The sequence below is a fragment of the Primulina tabacum genome, chromosome 5 (assembly GCF_025594145.1).
Source record: "Primulina tabacum isolate GXHZ01 chromosome 5, ASM2559414v2, whole genome shotgun sequence".
NCBI lineage: Eukaryota > Viridiplantae > Streptophyta > Magnoliopsida > Lamiales > Gesneriaceae > Primulina > Primulina tabacum.
Genome location: NC_134554.1, coordinates 30,819,814 through 30,844,300, shown reverse-complemented (window position 1 = coordinate 30,844,300; position 24,487 = coordinate 30,819,814). Strand labels below are relative to the sequence as shown.

Genomic DNA, 24,487 nt, shown 5'->3' with positions numbered 1-24,487 from the left:
TTACGAGGATATATGATTTATATGCTTTAGAATTTTATACGTGATACGATACGAAATAAGAAATTAAGTGGTTTCAACGCATGTTGGTTTGTGGTGGAAATTGGACTATTTTGATTTTTGGGTTTTAGTATTTACGTTCGACTTTTTGGGCCATAAGTTAATCATGAATAGTATGAATGTTTTGGGACACATAGATTTTCTAAGAAAATATTTATGATTCATGGTTACTAGTTGAATTAAATTTTGGGAACTACTCATAAGAAATAATGATTCGAGGATTTGCAAGGACTTGGAAATAAGAAAATGTATAAATTGGGATTTTAAGTTTGATGAAAGGTAAGATTGATTATGAGAATTGATTTTGGGTAAATAAGTTTAAAATTATCGAAATTATGTTATGGGAAACTCGTAGCAGGAAATTAAGAATGCCAAGAATTTATGGGTTAATCGTAGGATTTTTGAAATTAAGGACCAATTAGGATGATTTTTGAGGAAATTAAGAATTGTTTTGCAATTATTACGGAATTTGGGGACTAGTTTAGCAATAAGCGATAACTAAATGGGTTATATGGTAAGAATTTTGATGATTTAGACTTTTAAGAATATTCAGAACTTTGGGATATCTTGGTTTTAGTATTATAAGAAATTTTAATCAAGGGTTTTTATGGATGAATCGATATTAGGCTTGAAAATCTAAGCGTTAGCGGTTGTGTTTGGAATTTTAAAATTGAAATTTGATAAGTTGATGAATGTTTTGGGTATAAAATAACGAAAGTAATATACGATAAGTATGGTTACCCATCTTTTTTAATATTGGGAATTGTAAGAAAAATTGAAATTCGAGGTTATAATAGTAATAGCAATAAGTCATTTGGGTCTTTTTAAGTTACAATTTGAAAATAAGGATTTAGAAGGTAAAATTAATTGGGATCAAAGAGACGTAAGGACATTCTAGAACTTAAGTTTTATCAGAGTAGCGCAGCGGAAGCGTGGATTTTTGGGATACTAGAACTGAATCTAAACGTTGGGTTATTTAAGATAAGCAAATTTCGAGGACGAAATTCAATTTAAGGGGGGAAGATTGTAATGCCCCGAAAATTCGAAGATCCACGCAAACCACGTGCATGCAATTATTAAATTCTTTTGTATTTTAATTAAATGTTTTAATTGCATGAATTAATTATGTTGTGCATATTAAATGTTTAAAATATATTTTTTCTATATGATTGCATTAAAATGTATTTTTAAAGGTTATTCAAGTGAAGATCGAGGAACGGGGACCGAACTCTGAAAAATGCAAAATATTTTTATTAAATAATTATTTTTGATTATTTAGAATATGGTCGATCCTTTTTAGTATTTTTGGAAATAAGAGGTTTTGAGATGATTTAATACGACGGGATGTAAATTTTATCAGTGTTGGTTTTCAACAAAAATATGAACTTTTTGGCAACCCGGCAATTTAATGCACGAACTATTTTTACCAAAACTTTACTAATATTTTATTTAAATCCTAATTAGACTAATGGGCCTAATTTAATGGCTTAATAGGCCTAAGGCCTAGTTAGTAAACTAATTAGTATATTTTATGTATTTAATATGTTAAAGACCCTACCCTAGCATGAAAACAATCGGCCACCCACCTCTTTTAAAAAATCTGAAACACTCCCCACCCCTCTCTTAAAACCTCCCGGCCACACTTCTGAAAAATTACCCTACCCTACACGGCACCCACATGCAAAATAATTGAAGGAAACTTTCAAGCTTAGCCAAGAGGGATTCAAGCCAAAGGTCGTGCTCCGTTCTTCGTCATCGTCATCGGTTTTTCGTGCGTTAAAAATGCAAAGACACGCCATATTCTCCTTTAACTCATCATAACACCATATTATATTTTTATGCATGAAAAGTTTAGAAAACAAGTAACACCTTGAAGTATTTTCGGAATTGTGGCATATGTTAAACTTGTTGCTTGGATTTTCCATCAAAAAACATGTGTTTGTATTGTTTAAGGGTTGCCGTGATATAGGTTATGAATAAGCGTGGTTTTATACAAAATATAGAGTCCTGGGAACCCAATAAAAACGTTATAAAGCTTGGTGCAATCAAATTGGAATCATACTGGTACTGGTGTGCTTCATGGCTCACGGTTTTGGGTGTGTGAGGGCTGGGCTTGGTGCGGCTGGGACCAGGGACTAGCCAGGGCCGTGGGTGAGTCCAGGGTGGAGTCCTTGCCATGCTAGGGCTCGAGTTAGTGGGCTGGGAGGAGTCCTTGCTAACAAGGACTCCTACCCGAGAGCTATGGGAGGTGCTCGCAGGAGTTGCGCAGCTTGTGCACGGGATGGGGCTCGGCCTGGGGTTCAAGGGCTGGGCTAGGGTGCGTCCATAGGGTCCTAGGTGAGTGCATATCAGGTGGTTCAGGGGCTGGGCTCGCTGGTAGGATCCTAGAGGCAGAAACAAAGAGGCCATGCAGTTATGTATTCTCGGCCACTTCATGTGAAAATTGATGGAGTTTGGTTTTGGGGCTAGGGATGGTTTCCATGGGGTCCTAAGGTTCAGTAGGGTGGCTAAGGGTGTGGGGCAGGGTTTGGTTCTTTATTGCTCGAGGGTGGCTCGGGGGAATCGAGACATGGCTTAGTGCCAACTAATAAGGGTCAAGTTAGGGTTTAAATTGCTAATTTACTTGAAAAATGGCTCACGGGGGTCGAGTCGTGGTTCTGGGGGACTTAAATAATATAAAAAGACTAAATTTAGAATTAAGGAATTTTATGTTAAGTTTTGGTTTAATTCGGGATTAAAACGCATTAATACGTCACATTTAAAGATTAATTTAAAAGTCCTCGTTTTAAGCTAATTAAAAATATGAGAAAATTCATGTAGGCTTAAATAATTATTTGGGACATATTAGAGTCAATGGAATTGATAAAATGTCAAAAACGAGAAATTTCACGTCTAGGGGTAAAACGATCATTTTACACCTAGAAATTAGTAAACGTCATGGCAGTGCCCTGAATACTGTTTTATGTGCTAATATGATTATTGTGGCGGTTAAATAGAGTAGTGATCCTTGGAGACCTCGATACGTTGTTACCTCACTTAAATTTATCATTCATCTATGTCTAGTTTAGTTAATGAACTCATTAGGTTTGCTGCTGAAGAGCATGTCTCCATTCTGAACTTTTTCAGTAGCTCATGGGTATAGTTCACCTGATTACTAAATATTAAAGATTTTATTTGTCTAACTTCTAAGAAAGAATTCAAGTTCTCTTGTCATATTAGGCTCGAATTTATCATGCATTAACTTCACAATTAGTAGATCCAAAAATAAAATCATCCTCGTAAATTTGCAGAAGAAATGATTTTTTAAGGAATTTGAATAATGTTGTGTCTATGATCCGATCGGTAATTAATGATTAATTAAAAATTGAGACAAAGTGTCATACCATGCCCATTATGCTTGTTTCAAACCATAAAAAGCTTTATGCAATTTAAACACATGGTTCGACAGAGCATGATCAGTGAAACCTGGAAATTGTTCAACATATACTTCTTGCAACAAACCATATATAAATGAACTTTTGACATCCATCTGAAATACCTTAAAATTCTTGTAAGCAACAAAGGCAAGAAAATTTCTAATGGCTTCTAGTTGAGCTACTTGTGCAAAACTTTCATCAAACTATATCCATTCTTCTTTTTTTAATCTTTGAGTCACTAATCTATCCTTGTTCATAATCACTAAGCCATCTTCGTTAAATTCATTTATAAATACCTATATAGTACCAATTACTAATTGATTACTAGGTCTAAGAACTAGATACCAAATATTATTCCTTTTAAATTGATTTAATCCATCCTTCATGACTTATATCCAACTAGAATCAGTAACAGTCCCATCAATTTTCTTAGTTTCTAATTGAAAATTAATGTTTGCATGCATATACTCATTAAGCATTTGTATCCTAGTTCTGAGAGGAGCATAATGATTATTAATTACCAGTGAAGGAGGATGTAACGTACCGTACTTTTAAACTACTTTAAAATTTTCTTAATTAAATAGAAACCTTCAAATTTCGATAACAATAAACTGATCATTCAAAATATTTGCAACGAAAAGATCACAAATAAAGTTTGATAAAAACACTTTTTTAAATATCGTAAACAATAACGTGAAATCAGAGTATTTGAAACATTGCATAATTTCTTAAAAACATGGGCGGTCCTCGGGTTTAGCCTCCTGCTCAGTCCAAGTCGGCTCATTGGTCCCCACCCCTCGTCTCCTCAAATCCATCATCACCTGCATCGATCAAGTCTTGATTCTAAAGACTCAACACGTATAAACTGGATATAACACGTAATACGTAATAAAATCACATGCATCTTTAAAGTAGAGCGTACATTCTTGAAACTTGAACGTAATAGCATAGACATACTTGAAACTTGAACATAATAGCATAAACATAGACGTGCCATCATCATAAAACTTTTCATAAACATGCTTTCTTCATACATACTTGAAAATACATAAACTTCATCATTTTGCATAAGATATGTTTCAAAGCAAGTGACCCATACATAAATGCGCTTGATCAGACTAAACCACAGTACTGGGCTGACAGGAAAAATCCATTGCCACATACATGAGATCCCCGGTCATGCTTTACCGGGTGGATTGGTCCTGATCATGCTTTACCGCTTTCCAGTCCTGATATAAACCCGGTCATGCTTTACCGGGGTGGAGAGGTCCTTGGTCACGTTCACTGACTTTCAAACCCGTTCATAATTTGGTCACAAGACATTTAGCATTCCTCAAAAACATAAAATATTTTCTTTTGCACGTCGAACATACTTCCATGGCGTTGAGGGATTCGTTGGATCTCGCTTGGGGCCACTGCTTCACATACTAACATGAGTTAGAATACCTACCTTGCATAACTTAGACGTATAGTCATGCTGAAACGACCTCGATTTTTTTTTTCTAGTCTTAAATCGTAAATTCTAAATTACTAAATAAAATAATTTTGCATAATCATGAATCATAATAATTTAACAATTTAAATCTCAAGTGTATAAAATAAATCCTAAATCATCCCATAACCAAAACTTCCTAAATTAACCTTTGAAAAGATCACTAACAATAAAAATAAAACATAAGAATATCTCTAATAAAAATCAATAACATAATCTTTAAATCTTTAATCTATCTAGCTAGTGCGGAACATTAAAAGCTCTCGGGTGTATATTGCAACACTCGATCTACTCAATCGTCACCACCTCCAAAATTCATCAAATCCTGCGTCATACAAACCTAGTGAGTCTAAAGAGTCAGCACGTTCTAAATATGGATAATAAATAATACATATAAAATCTTATGCATTAAATATCATATTTTTATTTAAAATATCTTTTGAACATAAATAAACTATTTAAAATCATTTTAGCATAATTAAATCATAAATCATAAAATTATTTTAAATTAACGTTAAGCATAAATAAATCCTTTAAAAAATCATTTAAAAATAGCTTTAATCACCATCATGAATCATATATCCTAAAATCATTAAAATCGTAAAGCTTTCAATAATATATCATTTTGAGTAAAGTTTGATCCTTGAAAGTGACTAGCTTTTATCCTTTGGTCGACTGCAGTCTAAGCTCCACATGGTCCATGGGGGTGTGCACTAGGCTCCATCGTGAAAATACGATCGTTGGGGTTCCCTCGGGGACCTTTTCCCATAGACGGGTTTCCTCGGGGGCTTTTTCCCAAACATGGGTTCCCTCTGGGGCCTTTTCCCGTAAATAAGTTCCCTCTGGGCCTTTTCCCCTCACGTTATCCCCACAAAATCATATATCATAAATCATATCTTTTGTTACAATCAATTCACATTCCTCAAAATATTTTTCCTTTTTTAAAAAAATCATAAAATACGACAACTTTCCAAAAATAACATTTTAAATAGTATAAATTGCACAACTTTAACATAAATCATAAAAATACATATTATCATCAAATCATCATTTTAAATAATATAATATCATTTAACATGCGTTATGATCCTTTGGGACGCTGCCAAATGTTTTCGTATTTTCCTATGTGTAAAAAGACCGTTTTGCCCCTGGACTTAAAATTTCTTGAATTTATCTTTTTCTCACTTTTAATGACATGGGCTTATTCTAAATAAATATTTAAGCCTAAATAAAAATTTTCATAATTTTATGAAGCTTAAAACTAGGCTTTTTAATTAATTCTTTAATTAACGTTTCGTGTGGCGATAAAATCCCGGATAAATCCAAAACTCATTATTTTGATCCCAAATTTTAAACATAAACTTTTTTTTATTATTTATGCTACCTTTCCAAATCATGAGCCACACCTGTGGACCCATGGTCTTAATTTTAGTTCTTTAATTTTCGTTTTTGATACATATACGAATCACCCGAGCCATCTCCCGATTTACTCGAGCCACGCCCAATCCACCTCAAGCCAAACCCTAGCCAACCCACCTAGGCACCCTCCTGACCAAGTCCAGCCCAAAGAACAAGCCCTGGCCCGCTCAAAACACCCCCTGCCTGTGACCCTATTTCATGCATGTGTGTAAGTGTGTATCATAGTTGCTCTAGGGCTCCTAGTTAGCCTAGGACTCTTCCACCTGAGCCACCACCAAGCCCAGCACACCCTAACCGACCCTAGCCCATGCCCAGACCTGAGCCACCCCAAGCCCGAATCCCTGGGCCACGCACGAAGCTCCTGAATTCAGAAAACAACCTGCGCTCAAGCTGTCCATACTCGCCCATCATCCTAGCTAACTAAGACCCTTCCAGCCACTTAACCAGCGACCACCTCGGACCCTCCCTGACCCTGGACCACGTACAGACCCTGCCTAGACCAACCCAGCCCCTGGAGCCCAAGCACGAAGCTTCTGAATCAGAGAACAACCTACGCGCATGCTTGTGCTCTCCTCACGGTTCCAAGTTTTCCTCGAGCCAGCAGCTAGCCCAGCACTCCAGCCCCTGGCTCGACCCATACCCATCACCCTAGGACCCTTCTGGACAATCCTGGCTTGCCCTTAGCCCCGCTGCACCCCTCTCCCGAAGCCCAACAGTTCACCACGCATGGGGGAGAGTCCCACTTCACGTGGACTCTTCCCCAGCCCCAAGCTCGAACCCTAGCCACCCTAACACCCTACCTAGCCTTCGAATTTGACCCTGGCCAAGCCCCCAACCAGCCCTGGCCGGCCCCGTGACCCCATGCAAACTGATCGATCAACTTGAATATTGCACAACCAAAAAGCCTACGGTTCTACTCTTCTTATTTCCTACGATATCCAGCTTGTTAATTAATTTAAATTCATCATGTTTTGTCCATAATTTATCATATTTTAACATGTTTTGGCAGCATACTTGTTAGATTCAAAAACATTTTTCATAAAACGTAAAAACATCGTATTTTTTGAAAATAAACGTTCTACCAAAAAATATTCAAACACCTATTTTTTTTACACATAAACAATTAAATCATGCCTAATATGATTTGTATGATGTTTAAAAAAATTTAGGAAACGTGCCTTTGCGTTTGTAACACTCGAATTTTCAATCGTTGGCGAGTAAGGACGAACGGGCGACGAAAAACACAATCTTTCTTCTCTTTTTAATTTTTGAAAAATCTGAATTGTGTGTGTGGTGTGTGTTTCATGGCTGACGGTGATGAATTGTGAGAGTTTGAAGACCTAATACACTTATTTATAATTTAATTAACAAGTTAAATGTGCTTTGGTTTTGGGCTTGCATGCTTAAGGGTAATTGAGCCTACTTAATTTAATTAAATTGGGCCCAATAACACTTAATTAATTAAATAATAAAAGTTTATAAAATTAGTTTTCATAAAATAATATTTTTGATATTTTAAAACTCATTGTTTGCCCAAAACCGGCTTCCCAAGAAAAATCGAGCTCGAGTTGTAAAATAATTCGAACTCCAATATTTTTAAAAAAATTAAATCATTTTTAATCATATTAGGAAGCCTTGCCATTATTTAATGAAAAATAAATATTCTTGTTTTGGTCGTCCCCGATCTCCTTTCCCCTGCTTATTATCGAATATTCGGGTAAAATCCTTAATTTCATGAAATCTTGTCATATTATCATTTAATCATTCGATCATATCATATAATCATATAATAAATCCCATGCTAGCATTAAAATCAATTAATTAAAACAATTAAACAATTAACATAATTTTGCATGCATGTGGTTTACGTAGATTGATTTTTCGGACGTTACACATGCTCACACCCAAAAACGACAAATTTTCTTATGACATTATAATTCTCTCGGGATTCGACCTCGTTTAATCATCGTACTAAATCATGAAATCAAAACCCCAAAACAATCCCTAAAAAAATATTTAAATATATTTTTTAAAAGGACACGGACCTCGTGTAAGTGTAACGTACCGTACTTTTACTACTTGAAATTAGCGGAAAAATTAAAAATTTTCTTAAATACGAAATTAAAATCAATACGGTCGTCACTACATCATCCATTCACCAATAAAAATTTGCTGACAAAATGCATGTTTCAAATATCGTAACCCACATCCAATCAGAGTATTTTAAACTGCATAAAAATCATAAAAATAATGGGGGCGGTCCTCGGGTTTAGCCTCCCGCTCAGTCCAAGCCTGCCCCTTGGTCACCACCTCCAGCCTCCTCATAAACATCCTCACCTGCATCGATCAAGTCTAGTGAGTCTAAAGACTCAACACAAATAAACTGGGAATAACGAATAATACATAATAAAACACATGCAGTTTAAAAATAGAACATACATACTTGAAACTTGAACTTGAAGTAAACTTGAACATTCATACATATCATAGACGTGCCATAACGTAAAAACTTTCATAAATATGCTTGCAAACTTGTACATACATAAACATACATGAACTTCATGATTTTGCGTAGAGATATGTTTCAATGCAAGTGACCCAAATCATAATCGCCTGATCAGACTAAACCACAGTACTGGGATGACAGGGGCGAACCCACTGCCACATACATGAGATCCCCGTCCATGCTTTAACGAGGTGGGTTGGTCCCCGTTCATGATTTAACGCTTTCCAATCCCATACATACATTGGTCACAAGACATTTAGCATAACTCAAAACTTGAAAATATTTTCTTGCACGTCAACATACTTACTTGGCGTTGAGGGATTCGTTGGACTTCGATTGGGGCCACTGCTGCACATGCTAACATGAATTTAAGCTTAACTTACATAACCTAGACGTAGGTAATCGTACTCACCCGAATCAATTAAATAGCTTAAGGCATCCTAAAACGCTCGGGACTTGACCTCATTTTAATCCTCGTACTAACCCAAGACATGAAACTCCAAGACACAATAACATTTCCCAAACATATATGGTGCACACGGACCCCGTGCATGGGTCCGGGTAGGGGTCCGTGTAGGCTCGCAAAAAGGATCACTCGGAAGAAGCAAGGACACGGACCCCGTGCCCAGGTCCGGCTCCGGGTCCGTGTAGATTCGGTAACTTTGTCGTGCAGAAGGGGAAAGACACGGACCCCGTGCCCTGATCCGTGTGGGGGTCCGTGTAGCCTCGGTCAAAAATGGCACCAAGAAGAAACAAATGCACGGACCCCGTGATCGGATTCGTGTAGGGGTCCGGCAAGGCACTATATGACGAACTTGCGTGAAAAAACTTAACATGACATTTCTTTCTTCCAACCAACCCAAATGGCTATGAATCGACACCTCGAGACACATACTAGGACGCTACGACATTGTACCAAACCCATGTAAATCATTAAAATTGTTCCCAAGGGCGACAAGCAACAACCAACGATACAACCTGAAATTCGACACCATTTTTCTTCCTACGACTCTTGATTCAACTTGGTGCCTAATGACACGAAGTAAGACACCACATAATACTCCCAGTATCATTCTTGACTTACCTAAACGCAGCAGCGATCACCCGTCGATTCCCAACGAAGCCTGCAATATATAACTTCAAAAACACAATTTTTTGTAAAAGTCGCAGCTTGAGCAGTTCCACAAAAAACTTCATAACTCACTCATTTTTCATCAAAAAATTTCGAATTTTATATCAAATCGAAGCTATCAAAAAAATTCTACGTTTTTCTTGTTGAAAGTTTTGCCAAAATCTGCACCGAAAAATCCCAGTAAATCAAAATACAGAAGGATTCGAAATTTCATATCTAAAATTCTCTTCAAAGCATATCCAATAAAATTTCTGCTCAAACTACTACATAACATTCACATGTTTTCATACAAAACGCATCAAAATTTATACTATGACAAGATCGACGCAAGAATAACAGATTATACGTGCCTTTTGATAATTTGAAATACCGTAACGATGATACCGAAGCGGAGACGGAGTGAGGGTCGATCCGGGACGAACGTGGCGCTAAAATCTTGCAACGAAATTAAAGAAAAGTTGCTGGAAAGTTCGAAGGGGAGGGGCGACCGCTTCCTAGATGAAGAACCCTATGTTTGCACTATCAAAATAATAAAAATCTGAATGGGAAGTGAGTGTATCTGTTTAGTCGTGTACAGGTGTGTGTAAAAGTGTGTGTGTGCGTGTGTTTTAGTAAATTAGGGAGAGTAAAATTTGCTTAATTAATAATTAGCAACTAATTTAAAATACTAACACTCCCTTAACTTTAACACAATCTCTAATTAAAAATCTTGAGCCAACATGTGCTAGACTTTAAAAGTTTTAAATTCTTAAATCGCTAATTACATAAATAAGACTTTAAAATACTAAAACTTAGTAAATCCTTTAAAATGCCCCATCCTCAATCTTAAAATAAAGTTTTAAATTGCCAAAATCGTCACCGGTCTTTTCCTCGATCCCGCCTCCAATAATCGCCTAAAAAATGAAACTCGAAAAACATTTTAACGTGCATCACATAAACATAATTAATTTTAAATAATGCATTTAAATAAATCATGCATGGCTAAAACTCAATTTAACTTAAATAAATGCTTTAATAATTAAATAAATGCTAGGGTTATACGTGTACTGAATTTGGGCACTACTGTTTCTCCCCCACTTATAAAAATTTTGTCCTCGAAATTAAGTCTTACCGAACAACTCCGGGTATCGGCTCCTCATATCCGCCTCGGTCTCCCAAGTGGCTTCCTCTACTGATTGATTCAACCACCGAACTTTGACCAGCTTGGTCACCTTGTTCCGAAGTCTACGCTCCTGTCTGTCTAGGATTTGGATAGGTCTCTCCTCATAAGACAAGTCTGGAGCCAACTGTAACGGTTCATAGCTCAACACGTGCGAAGGATTAGCTAGGTACTTCCTCAGCATTGAGACATGGAACACATTCTGTACCCTGGCCAGACTCGGCGGAAGGGCAACACGATAAGCTAGTGTCCCAACTCTGTCCAGAATTTCAAACGGTCCAATAAACCTCGGGCTGAGTTTGCCTCTCTTCCCAAATCTCATAAAACCCTTCATAGGTGCTATCTTTACAAAAACGTGATCACCAACTGCAAACTCGAGATATCTCCTCCTCTTATCAGCATAGCTCTTTTTACGACTCTGGGCGGTGTTAATTCGATCTCGAATCTTGACCACCACATCTGCAGTCTGCTGAACTATCTCCGGACCAAGTTCTGCTCTTTCACCAACCTCATCCCAATGAACTGGTGATCTGCACTTCCTTCCATACAACGCCTCATAGGGAGCCATACCTATCGATGATTGGAAGCTGTTGTTGTATGTAAACTCCATTAGAGGTATCTTCGATTTCCAAGTCCCCTGGAAATCGATCATACACGCTCGCAGTAAATACTCCAAAATCTGAATCACTCGCTCAGATTGGCCATCTGTCTGCGGGTGAAAAGCTGTGCTGAAAATCAACTTTGTCCCCATGGCTGCGTGTAGGCTCTTCCAGAAGGGCGATGTAAATCTCGGGTCTCTGTCGGACACAGTATAAACTGGGTTCCCATGAAATCGAACTATCTCCTTGATATAAAGCTCCGCGTACTGTGTCATGGAGAAAGTCGTCTTTATTGGCAAGAAGTGCGCTGACTTAGTGAGTCGGTCCACTATAACCCAAATAGAATTCGATCTTCTGACTGACCTTGGCAAACCAACCAAAAAGTCCATTGTAATATTCTCCCATTTCGACTCTGGGATGGGGAGCGGCTTAAGCATTTCTGCTGGCCTCTGATGCTCTGCTTTCACTTGCTGGCAAGTGAGACATTCAGATACAAATCGGCGGATGTCGCGCTTCATACCTGGCCACCAATACAACATCTGCAAATCCTTGTACATCTTTGTACCTCCTGGATGGATGGAATACGGAGATGTATATGCCTCTGACAAAATATCTTCTCTGATCGAATCAACACTAGGCACCCACATTCTCCCTCTGTACCTCACAATATCATCAGACACTATGTAAAGTACACTGCCCTTGGTCTCATTCTTCAGTCTCCATTTCTGTAATCGATCATCTGAAGGCTGTCCTTTACGGATTCGGTCTAGCAAAGAAGATTGGACTGTCAGATTAGACAGCTTGGGAGCTCTATCCTTAGGATAAAATTCTAAGCCAAACCTCTGAATCTCTGACTGAAGAGGTCTCTGCACTGACAACTGTGCTAAGATTGCTACCTTTCTGCTCAAAGCATCTGCCACAACATTAGCTTTCCCTGAATGGTAGCTAATTTCACAATCGTAGTCTTTTACCAACTCCAACCACCGTCTTTGTCTCATGTTAAGATCTTTCTGCGTGAAGAAATACTTGAGACTCTTGTGATCAGTGAATATCTGACATTTCTTGCCGTACAAATAATGTCTCCAAATCTTCAACGCAAAGACCACAACAACTAACTCTAGATCATGAGTCGGATAATTCTTGTCATGCACTTTTAACTGTCTGGAAGCATAAGCTATAACCTGACCATGTTGCATCAACACTGCGCCTAATCCGAGCTTAGATGCATCGGTGTACAACACAAAATTGCCTTGCCCTGATGGCATGGCTAAAACTGGTGCTGAAACAAGAGCTTGCTTCAAAGTATCGAAGCTCTTCTGACACTCTTCACTCCATACGAATTTAGCATTCTTCTTGGTCAATGAAGTGAGTGGCACTGCTATCGAAGAAAATCCCTGAATAAACTTTCTGTAGTAACCTGCTAAGCCTAGGAAACTGCGGATCTCTGATGCATTCTTCGACTCAACCCAATCCTTAACGGCTTCCACCTTTGCTGGATCCACCTCAATACCACTGCTAGATATTATATGACCCAAAAAAGCTATTTTCTCCAACAAGAATTCACACTTACTGAATTTTGCATACAACTTGTGGCTCTGCAAAACCTGCAATACTGTCCTTAAATGCTGACTGTGCTCCTCATGGTTCTTTGAGTATATAAGAATGTCGTCAATGAACACTATGACGAACTGATCTAAGTAGGGTTGAAATACTCGGTTCATGATGTCCATAAAAATTGCTGGAGCATTCGTCAGTCCAAATGGCATCACCAAGAACTCGTAATGCCCATACCTGGTTCTGAAGGTTGTCTTAGTTTTACTTTGTTATGACCTCGAATTCTGACTTTTCTCACAATTTTCAATATTAGAAATGGAGGTTCAAACTTATTGTATCTTACTTTCTTTATACTATACCCGTAATGTTCATCGATCTATTCCCTTAGCATTTATGCAGTTCACCCTAAGAAATCTTAGCACCAAAAGTTACTGATCAACTTCTATCCGTGTTACTACACTCAAAAGTTAAACCTTATCTTAACCCCATAATAATATTGACCTACTATCCTTGAATCAAATCTTTACCTTACGACGCCAAACTTACGTAACTTAGCTATTTATAAGTACATCCCAAATAAAGATTGTTGCTAATCTTAAATTTTGAGTAACATTAATCCATAAAACCCCAAAATATAGAATATCGATATTCTGCTTAGATATAAAACCTTCCTAGCATCAAACACATGCTTAAACTATTTCCTTCCCAATTCCATTATAGTTGAGGCCTAAAACACTTAAACCTTCCTAATTGGAACTAATGTCACACTTTGACGTATCCTCAATACTTAATTCATTCGAACGTATAAAGCTTAATAAGTTTCCCCCTGTTAATGATACTTATTCTAATAAATCAACTTCACTTATAACCCAAAGAATTCTAGAATCCTCATATAAAGATTTTAGATTTCTTACTCAATAAAAATCTTGATATTCGACCATTGGTAACCTATGTTGAATACAACTAATTCTTTTTTGTTTTTATTTCACCCAATATCCCCTATGATCACCTATTTCAAAAACTTGAAATTAAAACTTACACAACCCAATTAGTCATAGATAACCTAATTCCAGTACTCATATCCACTTTATCCTAAGTTTCTTAATGACTTACAAAGATTCCTCAAAACAAGGTGCCTGATAGGGCCTCTTGCCACCCCTATCGACCTCAATGTCCATCTGGTCCTGCCCTGCCGCTAAAGCTCTCGACACGGCAACTGTATAAGTCGTAGGACCAGCAACCCTAACACCAAGGCGCAAGATTGACCGCAAACAATCCATACAATGCCTCAGATTCTCCCGGACTTCGTTAGCAATTAGGGGTACAAAGTGACACCCCCTTTCGAACTTCCTGACGAAGTCTGCCACGCTGCTGTCTCCCTGTTGCAGCGACATGAACTCCCTGGTCAGGCGGGAGCGTACTTCTTTAGTGAAGTACTTGGAGTAGAAAACCTCCTTGAAGCCATTCCACGTCAGTATTTGTAAGTTCACTGACACTTACGCGCCTTCCCTCCAAAGCCTGGTGTCTCCAGTCACAAGAAGGTGGCACATCTAACTCTGTCTGCATCATGTAGCTCCATAAACGCAAATATTACTTGGATGGACTTAATCCATCCTTCAGCTATCATCGGGTCAGTAGTCCCCGAAAACTCCTTCGGATCCATCCCCTTAAACCTTTCATAAACTGTCTCCGGTCTGGGCCTCGCCCCGGTGTCTAATGCAGTCTAGTTCCCCGAAAACTGTGCAAAGAACTGAGTCAGCCTTGCAAAGTATTTGAGCCTGCAAATCTGGGGGTGGACGAGGAGGAGTGACCCTCTCCCCTTCACAAGTCTCTTTGTCCTCATCTCTTGCTTCATGGCCAACCAAATGTATAGGAGGCATACCGTTCTAAAAAAATTTACCCAACACATAACCCAGCATACAATAACCTTATATCAGTATCGTTGGATGCACGAAATTTGAAATTAAAACATGTACATGCTGAAATTGTTACTTGATGCTTACTACATAAAAGACTTTAAAACTTACAGACTTGAGGTGTGACTTCGTGAACTTCTCGCAACTGGCAGTAGGCATAACCCTTTTCAAGAACACGGCTCTGATATCAACTGTAACGTACCGTACTTTTACTACTTGAAATTTGCGGAAAAATTAAAAATTTTCTTGAATACGAAATTAAAATCAATACGGTCGTCACTAAATCATCCATTCACAAATAAAAATTTGCTGAAAAAATACTTGTTTCAAATATCGTAACCCACATCCAATCAAAGTATTTTAAACTGCATGAAAATAGTAAAAATAACGGGGGCGGTCCTCGGGTTTAGCCTCCCGCTAAGCCCAAGCCTGCACCTTGGTCACCACCTCCAGCCTCCTCATAAACATCCTCACCTGCATCGATCAAGTCTAGTGAGTCTAAAGACTCAACACGTATAAACTGGGAATAACGAATAATACATAATAAAACCACATGCAGTTTAAAAATAGAACATACATACTTGAAACTTGAACTTGAAGTAAACTTGAACATTCATACATATCATAGACATGCCATAACGTAAAAACTTTCATAAACATGCTTGCATACTTGTACATACATAAACATACATGAACTTCATTATTTTGCGTAGAGATATGTTTCAGTGCAAGTGACCCATAACATAATCGCCTAATCAGACTAAACCACAGTACTGGGATGACAGGGGCGAACCAACTGCCAAATACATGAGATCCCCGTTCATGCTTTAACGGGTGAATTGGTCCCCGTTCATGATTTAACGCTTTCCAACCCCATACATACATTGGTCACAAGACATTTAGCATACCTCAAAACTTGAAAATATTTTCTTGCACGTCAACATACTTACTTGGCGTTGAGGGATTCGTTGGACTTCAATTGGGGCCACTGCTGCACATGCTAACATGAATTTAAGCTTAACTTACATAACCTAGACGTAGGTAATCGTACTCACCCGAATCAATTAAATAGCTTAAGGCATCCTAAAACGCTCGGGGCTTGACCTCAATTTAATCATCGTACTAACCCAAGACATGAAACTTCAAGACACAATAACATTTCCCAAACATATATGGTGCACACGAACCACGTGCATGGGTCCGGGTAGGGGTCCGTGTAGGCTCGCAAGAAGGAACACTCGGAAGAAGCAAGGACACGGACCCCGTGCCCAGGTCCGGCTCCGGGTCCGTGTAGACTCGGTAACTTTGTCGTGCAGAAGGGGGAAGACACGGACCCCGTGCCCTGATCCGTGTGGGGGTCCGTGTAGCCTCGGTCAAAAATGGCACCAAGAAGAAACAAATGCACGGACCCCGTGATCGGGTCCGTGTAGGGGTCCGGCAAGGCACTATATGACGAACCTGCGTGAAAAAACTTAACATGACATTTCTTTCTTCCAACCAACCCAAATGGCTATGAATCGACACCTTGAGACACATACCAGGACGCTACGACATTGTACCAAACCCATGTAAATCATTAAAATTGTTCCCAAGAGCGACAAGCAACAACCAACGATACAACCTGAAATTCGACACCATTTTTTTCCTACGACTCTTGATTCAACTTGGTGCCTAACGACACGAAGTAAGACACCACATAATACTCCCAATATCATTCTTGACTTACCTAAAGGCAGCAGCGATCACCCGTCGATTCCCAACAAAGCCTGCAACATATAACTTCAAAAACACAATTTTTCGTAAAAGTCGCAGCTTGAGCAGTTCGACGAAAAACGTCATAACTCACTCATTTTTCATCCAAAAATTTTGAATTTTATATCAAATCGAAGCTATCAAAAAAATTCTACGTTTTTTGTGTTGAAAGTTTTGCCAAAATCTGCACCGAAAAATCCAAGTAATTCAAAATACAGAAGGATTCGAAATTTCAGATCTAAAATTCTCTTCAAAGCACATCCAATAAAATTTCCGCTCAAACTACTACATAACATTCACATGTTTTCATACAAAACGCATCAAAATTTATACTATGACAAGATCGACGCAGGAATAACAGATTATACGTGCCTTTTGATAATTTGAAATACCGTAACGACGATACCGAAGCGGAGACGGAGTGAGGGTCGATCCGGGACGAACGTGGCGCTAAAATCTTGCTACGAAATTAAAGAAAAGTTGCTGGAAAGTTCGAAGGGGAGGGGCGGCCGCTTCCTATATGAAGAACCTTAGGTTTGCACTCTCAAAATAATAAAAATCTGAATGTGAAGTGAGTGTGTGTGTTTAGTCGTGTACATGTGTGTGTAAAAGTGTGTGTATGCGTGTGTTTTAGTAAATTAGAGAGAGTAAAATTTGCTTAATTAATAATTAGCAACTAATTTAAAATACCATCTCTCCCTTAACTTTAACACAATCTCTAATTAAAAATAAAGAGGTACATGTGCTAAACTTTAAAAGTTTTAAACTCTTAAATCGCTAATTACATGAATAAGACTTTAAAATACTAAAACTTAGTAAATCCTTTAAAATGCCCCATCCTCAATCTTAAAATAAAGTTTTAAATTGCCAAAATCGTCACCGGTCTTTTCCTCGATCCCGCCTCCAATAATCGCCTGAAACATGAAAATCGAAAAACATTTTAACGTGCATCACATAAACATAATTAATTTAAAAAAATGCATTTAAATAAATCATGCATGGCTAAAACTCAATTTAACTTAAATAAATGCTTTAATAATTAAATAAATGCTAGGGTTATACGTGTACTAAATTTGGGCACTACAGTAAGGGTCTGTGTCGGGGTCCGTGTAGGTGCTGGATATTTTGAAGGAAAAAGTGCACGGACCCCGTGCCAGGGTCCGGCTACGGGTCCGTGTACCTACTGGAATCACGAACCAACGGAAATTCACTACACTTATGGCTTATTCCTCCTAACTCGATCATACAGACCATGAACAAATGCCTCGAGACCCATCCTAGGATGCTATGACACTTATTCAAACTCAAACAAACGCACCAAAACAACTATGCATCATAAACAACGCAACCCAATCCGTGAACTCGACATTTGACACAAAAACGCATCCTACAACTTCTATTGCAACTAAGTGCCTATCGATGCGATCCGACACACCAAAAACCATTCCAACATCATACTCAACATACTTAAACGCAGCAATGATCACCCGTCGATCCCAAACAAAGCCTGCAACAATAAAACTTCAAGAACACATCAAGAACGCATTTTCAGAAAATCGCATTTTGAGCAATCCCACGAAAACGATCATAACTCACTCATTTCTTATCCAAATATTTTGAATTTACTGTCAAATCGAAGGTATCAAAAAATTCTACGTTTCATATGTTAAATGTTTTTCCAGAAAATCGACCAAAAACTAGTAATATATAAAATGACAACAAATTTTGAGTTTTCAGATCTAAAATCGTTTCAAAACCGATCCAACAAATTTTTGCTCAAACGTTTTCCAACATACATGGATTTTTACGCATAATAAACATAAGAACATATTATATAACAAGATCGATGAAGAAAAAAAAGAATATACATGCCTTTTGATATTTAACGTTACCGAAACGACGATACCGAAGCGGGGATGATGCGAGGGTTGATTCGGAACGAACGTGGCACGATTTTCTTTGAAGAAAATTGTCAAAAACTTGTTGGAAAATACAGAGGAGAGGGGCGGCTGCTGAGAGAACTCAAGGAACCCTAGGTTTTCTTGTTGAAAAAAAAGATGGAGTGAAATGAAATGTGTGTGTGTGTGTCTCGGTGTGTTTGTGAATTTTTTAATAATTAGGTGATAAAATTAATAATTAGCAAACAATTAAAAATGCTAACCCACTTTTAACTTAATAAAAATGAAATGCACACTTGCTAAACTTTAAAAGTTTTAAAATCCTAAAATCACTAATTAAATAAATTAGACTTTAAAATGCTAAAAACTTAAAAAATCATTTAAAATGCCTCAATCCTAAGTTAAAATAAAATACCACATTTTAAAATTGCCAAAAATCGTCGTCGGTCTCTTTTCTTCGATCCCGCATCGAATAATCGTCTGAAACATTAAACTAAAGAAAATATTTTAACGTGCATCATAGAAACATAAATAATTTAAAATAATGCTAATTCCACAAATTATGCATCACTAAATTAATTTTAAACTTAATTAGATAATTTAACAATTAAATAATTGCATGGGTTTTACGTGTACTGAATTTGGGCTCAACAGAGGATGAGTCTTATTGGTAAGTGCAAGATTTGCACTTAATTTATATAAGAATCCATTTTGAATTATGTTATTTTCGAACGGAATTATGCGTTTCTAGTTTGTTTTTGTTGTCATTGTAGGAAAGGAGAAAAAAGTGCACACGAGCAAAGTAAATGCAAGAAAACAAAGCCGAGGGGCATGGCATTGGGAAGAAGTGCACGCGCGGCCGCGCCACTTCACGCGCAGCCGCGCGCGCACAGATGAAGCACGAAGATCCAGAGCCGTGCGCGCGGCTGCGCCACTTCACGCGCAGCCGCGGGCGCAGAAAAGAGCCTGCGACCAGAATGATGCGCGCGGCCGCGCGAGTTCACCCGCAACCGCGCGCGCCGTGCGTCCAGCAAAGTATAAATTGCGCGAGCTAGGTCAAAAAAGAGGGTCGGCCACCTTGGGAAAGAAATATACGAGAGGGTTAGCCGCCGTGAGAGAAATTGACACGCGAGAGCCGTAGAGCACACGCACAAAACGGAAAGAAGCACGAATAGAGATCACGAAGACGAAGAACAACGAATCTGGGGACGGAGACGCCACTTCTGATTTGTCATCTCTTCTTTCGCTTTCTATATTTTATTGTGTTGCGATGTCTAAAATGTTGAACTTGTCTTGTTTTCACTGGATTTCATGATGAACTAATTTTGCAGTCTAGAGAATGATGTAGCTTTGTGGATACGATAATTTGACGTGGTTATTTTATATGATTGAATTCCATTTTTTATTTAATTGTGTTTCTCTGTATTTATTTCTACTGCAATTTACTGGCCATAAATTGTGTGTTGTTTGATTAATTCTACAACTCGGGAGAGGGACTAGGATTATAGATCATTAGAGACACATCGTTGAATGTTTATATCGTTCGGAAGGCTTATAACTTTAGCGAGGCTTAGGTTAGAACATTGTTTGCATTTATCAATTAAACTTAGATGTTATTAGGAATAATTGAATCAAAGTTTGATTGGTACAATTTATTCGTCACTTGGGAAAGGGGGAATAAAATAATTAAGTGTTCTTGTCATTAAATAATTGGAACTCATGAATATAAATATAACTTGAAATAATTATCGGGGAAACTTGGCGAAGTCATTTCTCTAGATATTTTCTCTCATTGTTATTTCTCAACTCGATGATTAGATTATTTATTTGTTTTCAATTAATTCGTTTAAGTAAACCAAATCTCTTTTCATTTTTCTAAATAAAGTTGAGACTATTTTAATTACAAGCATTGATCAATGCATTGATTTGAATCATACCTCTCATATTTCTTACCTCGGACTCTTTTGGTTGGAGTTGGCTTTTCATCCCGGACAGGTGTGTTATCAACCTTTTTCTTTTCTATGTTTACCCAACCAAACTCCTCGTGCTGTATAAAAACGGTATTCACCTCTCTCAGATTTGGGTCTGCAGTCTTTTGTAATGTGCCTGATGGTTGAGATGTGAGTTGCCTCGTTATCTGCCCCACTTGCGACTCAAGGATTTTCAAAGAAGCACCAATATTCGCCATGTGTGTCTCTAGGTTGTCAAACCTAGACTCAGTCCTAACCATCCTCTTGCCAGATCCAGGGGAATTTGTTATATCATGTGAAATAGGGGGTAAATTGGTGGAAAAAGCTATATGTGACTCAGGAGCGAGCGTGAATATAATGCCACGTTCTCTCTACGAGAAACAGGGATTAAGCAGGATAAAGCCCACAGGATTAAGCTTACAGATGGCAGATAAATCAGTTAGGACACCGTTGGGTATTGTGGAAGATGTTGAAGTTCAGATCCATAAATTGAAGGTTCTAGCAGAGTTCGTGGTACTTGATATGGAGAACAGTCAGAACGTTCATGTCATCCTAGGACGACCATTATTGGCTACTGTTGGAGCCATCATTGACGTGAAACGAGGAAAGTTGACCATGGAAGTTGAAGGTCAAAGGGTGGAAATCAAGGCATCCAAAAGTTCTCACGACCCACCTTGAATAAACTAGTGACAGTCGGGCTGACGAAGTTAAACCAAGCGCTGTGTGGGAGGCAACCCACAATGCATTCGTCTTGTTTATGTTCTGTCATTTTAATCTTTTATTTGTTAATTTTAAATTTTCATTATTCGAATATTGATTTAATTGTTTTATTTTTGCAGGTGTTTAAAAAAATATGATGAGGCAGATTTATGCGCGCCACCGCGCGACATCTCGCGCAGCAGCGCGCTCAGCTTCAGTGGGCAAAGCCAGAGAGGCGCGCAGGGGCGCGCCGCGTACATGTTCCCTTTCCACCACCACCAGCTTGGCCACCAGCGTACCCACCACCAGATCTACCGCCGCAGCCCATGGACGAGGATGATGAAGATGCTGCGGACGACAATTTGAGCGACGAGTTCTGACACTCGTGCTAGAGGTATGTGTTGTCACATTTATCTTTTAAATTATACATTGAATGGGGTCAATTTGCATTGCGTATTGAGTGTTTGAGTTGTTTGCTTTGTGTATTGATTGTTTGAGTTGTTACTCTTTTTTTAGTTAATTTCGTTGTTAGTTATTCTTGCACAGTGGCTAGAATTTTCATTTTTCGTAGGAGTCTAGTAGAGTATTTTGAAAAAAAAAAATTTCTTTACTGCTTGCTAGAGTCGTTAGATAGAGTCATGGATATATGATTGTGTGGCCGATGATGAAAATGAAATCGTGGTTTTAATGAATATTTGTATTCATGATAACTTGGGAGCCACCAGTATCTTTGCACGGTCATGTTTGTTGATACTATTGATGCTTAAAGACAATTTACACACTTGTGATGCTAAATGGACAATAGAAATCTGAATTTTAGTATTTCTCACATGATATTAACTGACACCTTTGCAGACACAGAAATGACCTAGGCAATCTTTCTCAACATCTTTGGGCTTGTTTTTCTTTGTTATCCCATTGAGCCTCGAGTTGATTGAGATGCTTGATTTTTCTTTGTGCACCTATCTCATATATCATTTTGATTGAAAAATGCATGTGATTGGTTTGTATGAGTTAACTAATAGATTGACGGAAATCTAGAACTTTCTTGAACACTTTTCGAGGCAAAATACGAATAATATGTGAAATAGGAATGATTTAGGCAATCTTTGGAACCGTTTAAGCCTTTGAGCCTACCAAATCAACATGAAATATCCCTAGTGTCCCATTTTGAGCCTATTAAAAAATCAAGTGGTGTGTGTCAACGACATACAATTAGCCCCCACTTGTATCTATTCTACATCCCACAACGCCTACCTAATGAAGCTTATACACTTATTGTCCTACATAATTGTGAGAGAAATAAGTTCATGGGTGTTGTAATGATTCAATTACTCCTTGAAAAAAAAAATTGAAGTATGCAAAAAAGAGTTGAGAAAGAGACAAAAAGAAGAAAAACAATCAAAAGAATGAATCAAAAAAAAAAAGTCGTGAAAAAGAAAAATATGGGAATTGGAGGATATGATTGGGAGAAAAACAATAAAGTGATGGTAAATGAAAGGAGAGTGAAAATGACGAAGATTCGATTATTTCTCTCAATTTTTGATTTCCATACCTTTTATTGTAGCGATGAGCCATAACCTAACATTACAAGCCTACATGACCTATTAACCTTGTCACATTTATCCAATATTCTAGTGGAGAAAAGCTGTTCAAGTCAAGCCTATTGATACCTGAAAAACATTGTTAGCAAGTATGGACTTTAATCATTAGCATGTGAGCATCTCATTGTGTGACATCATCTTTTGGTACTTTGTTGAATATCTTTCGAACCAAATAATCACCAATAAAGCCCTTTGAGATATGTGTAAGTGAATTTGTATATTAAATGGGGTGTGAGTTAAACTGAACTGAAGATCTCTTGAGTTTATAAGGCTAATGGGTGTTGTAAATTTATTTGAGCATTTGATTGGGTAAATGAACATTGACATATCACACACGCACGTGACTCTTGAGTGATTATGAATTACATAAAAATGGATTAGTCAGAGGCCAAGATCAATGGTTGCATATCCATGACTGTTAGTCGTTATCATTACTTGTTGAGTGAGTTCCTGTTTTTACTTTTATTTTGCTCGGGACTAGCAAAAGTTCAAGTTTGGGGGGTTTGTTAAGTGCAAGATTTGCACTTAATTTATATAAGAATACATTTTGAAATATGTTAGTTTCGAACAGAATTATGCGTTTTTGGTTTGTTTTTGTTGTCATTGTAGGAAAGGAGAAAAAAGTGCACACGAGCCAAGTAAATGAAAAAAAACAAAGCCGAGGGTCATGGCATTGGGCAGAAGTGCGCGCGCGGCCGCGCCACTTCACGCGCAGCCGCGCGCGCAGAAAGAACCAGCGACAAGAATGATGCGCGCGGCCGCGCGAGTTCAGGGGCAACCGCGCGCACCGTGCGTCCAGCAAAGTATAAATTGCACGAACTAGGTCAGAAAAGAGGGTCGGCCACCTTGTGAAAGAAATATACGAGAGTTTTAGCCGCCCTAAAAGAAAATTAACACGCGAGAGCCGCAGAGCACATGCACAAAATGAAAAGAAGCACGAATAGAGATCACGAAGACGAAGAACAACGAATATGGGGACGGAGACGCCACTTCTGATTTGTCATCTCTTCTTTCGCTTTCTATATTTTATTGTGTTGCGATGTCTAAAATGTTGAACATTTCTTGTATTCACTGGATTTCATGATGAACTAATTCTGCAGTCTAGAGAATGATGTAGCTTTGTCGATACGATAATTTGATGTGGTTATTTTATATGATTGAATTTTATTTTTTATTTAATTGTGTTTCTCTGTATTTATTTCTACTGCAATTTACTGTCCATAAATTGTGTATTGTCTGATTAATTCTACAACTCGGGAGAGGGACTAGGATTATAGATTATTAGAGACACATCGTTGAATGTTTATATCGTTC

General features: G+C 38.0%; 1 protein-coding gene across 1 annotated transcript; it reads left to right on the top strand.

Annotated features, from left to right (window-relative positions):
• Positions 1-21,086: 21,086 nt before the first annotated feature.
• On the top strand, positions 21,087-21,548 carry LOC142544329 (uncharacterized). The gene has a single exon (XM_075651385.1). The coding sequence runs from the start codon at positions 21,087-21,089 to the stop codon at positions 21,546-21,548; it is 462 nt and encodes a 153-aa protein (XP_075507500.1).
• Positions 21,549-24,487: the final 2,939 nt, after the last annotated feature.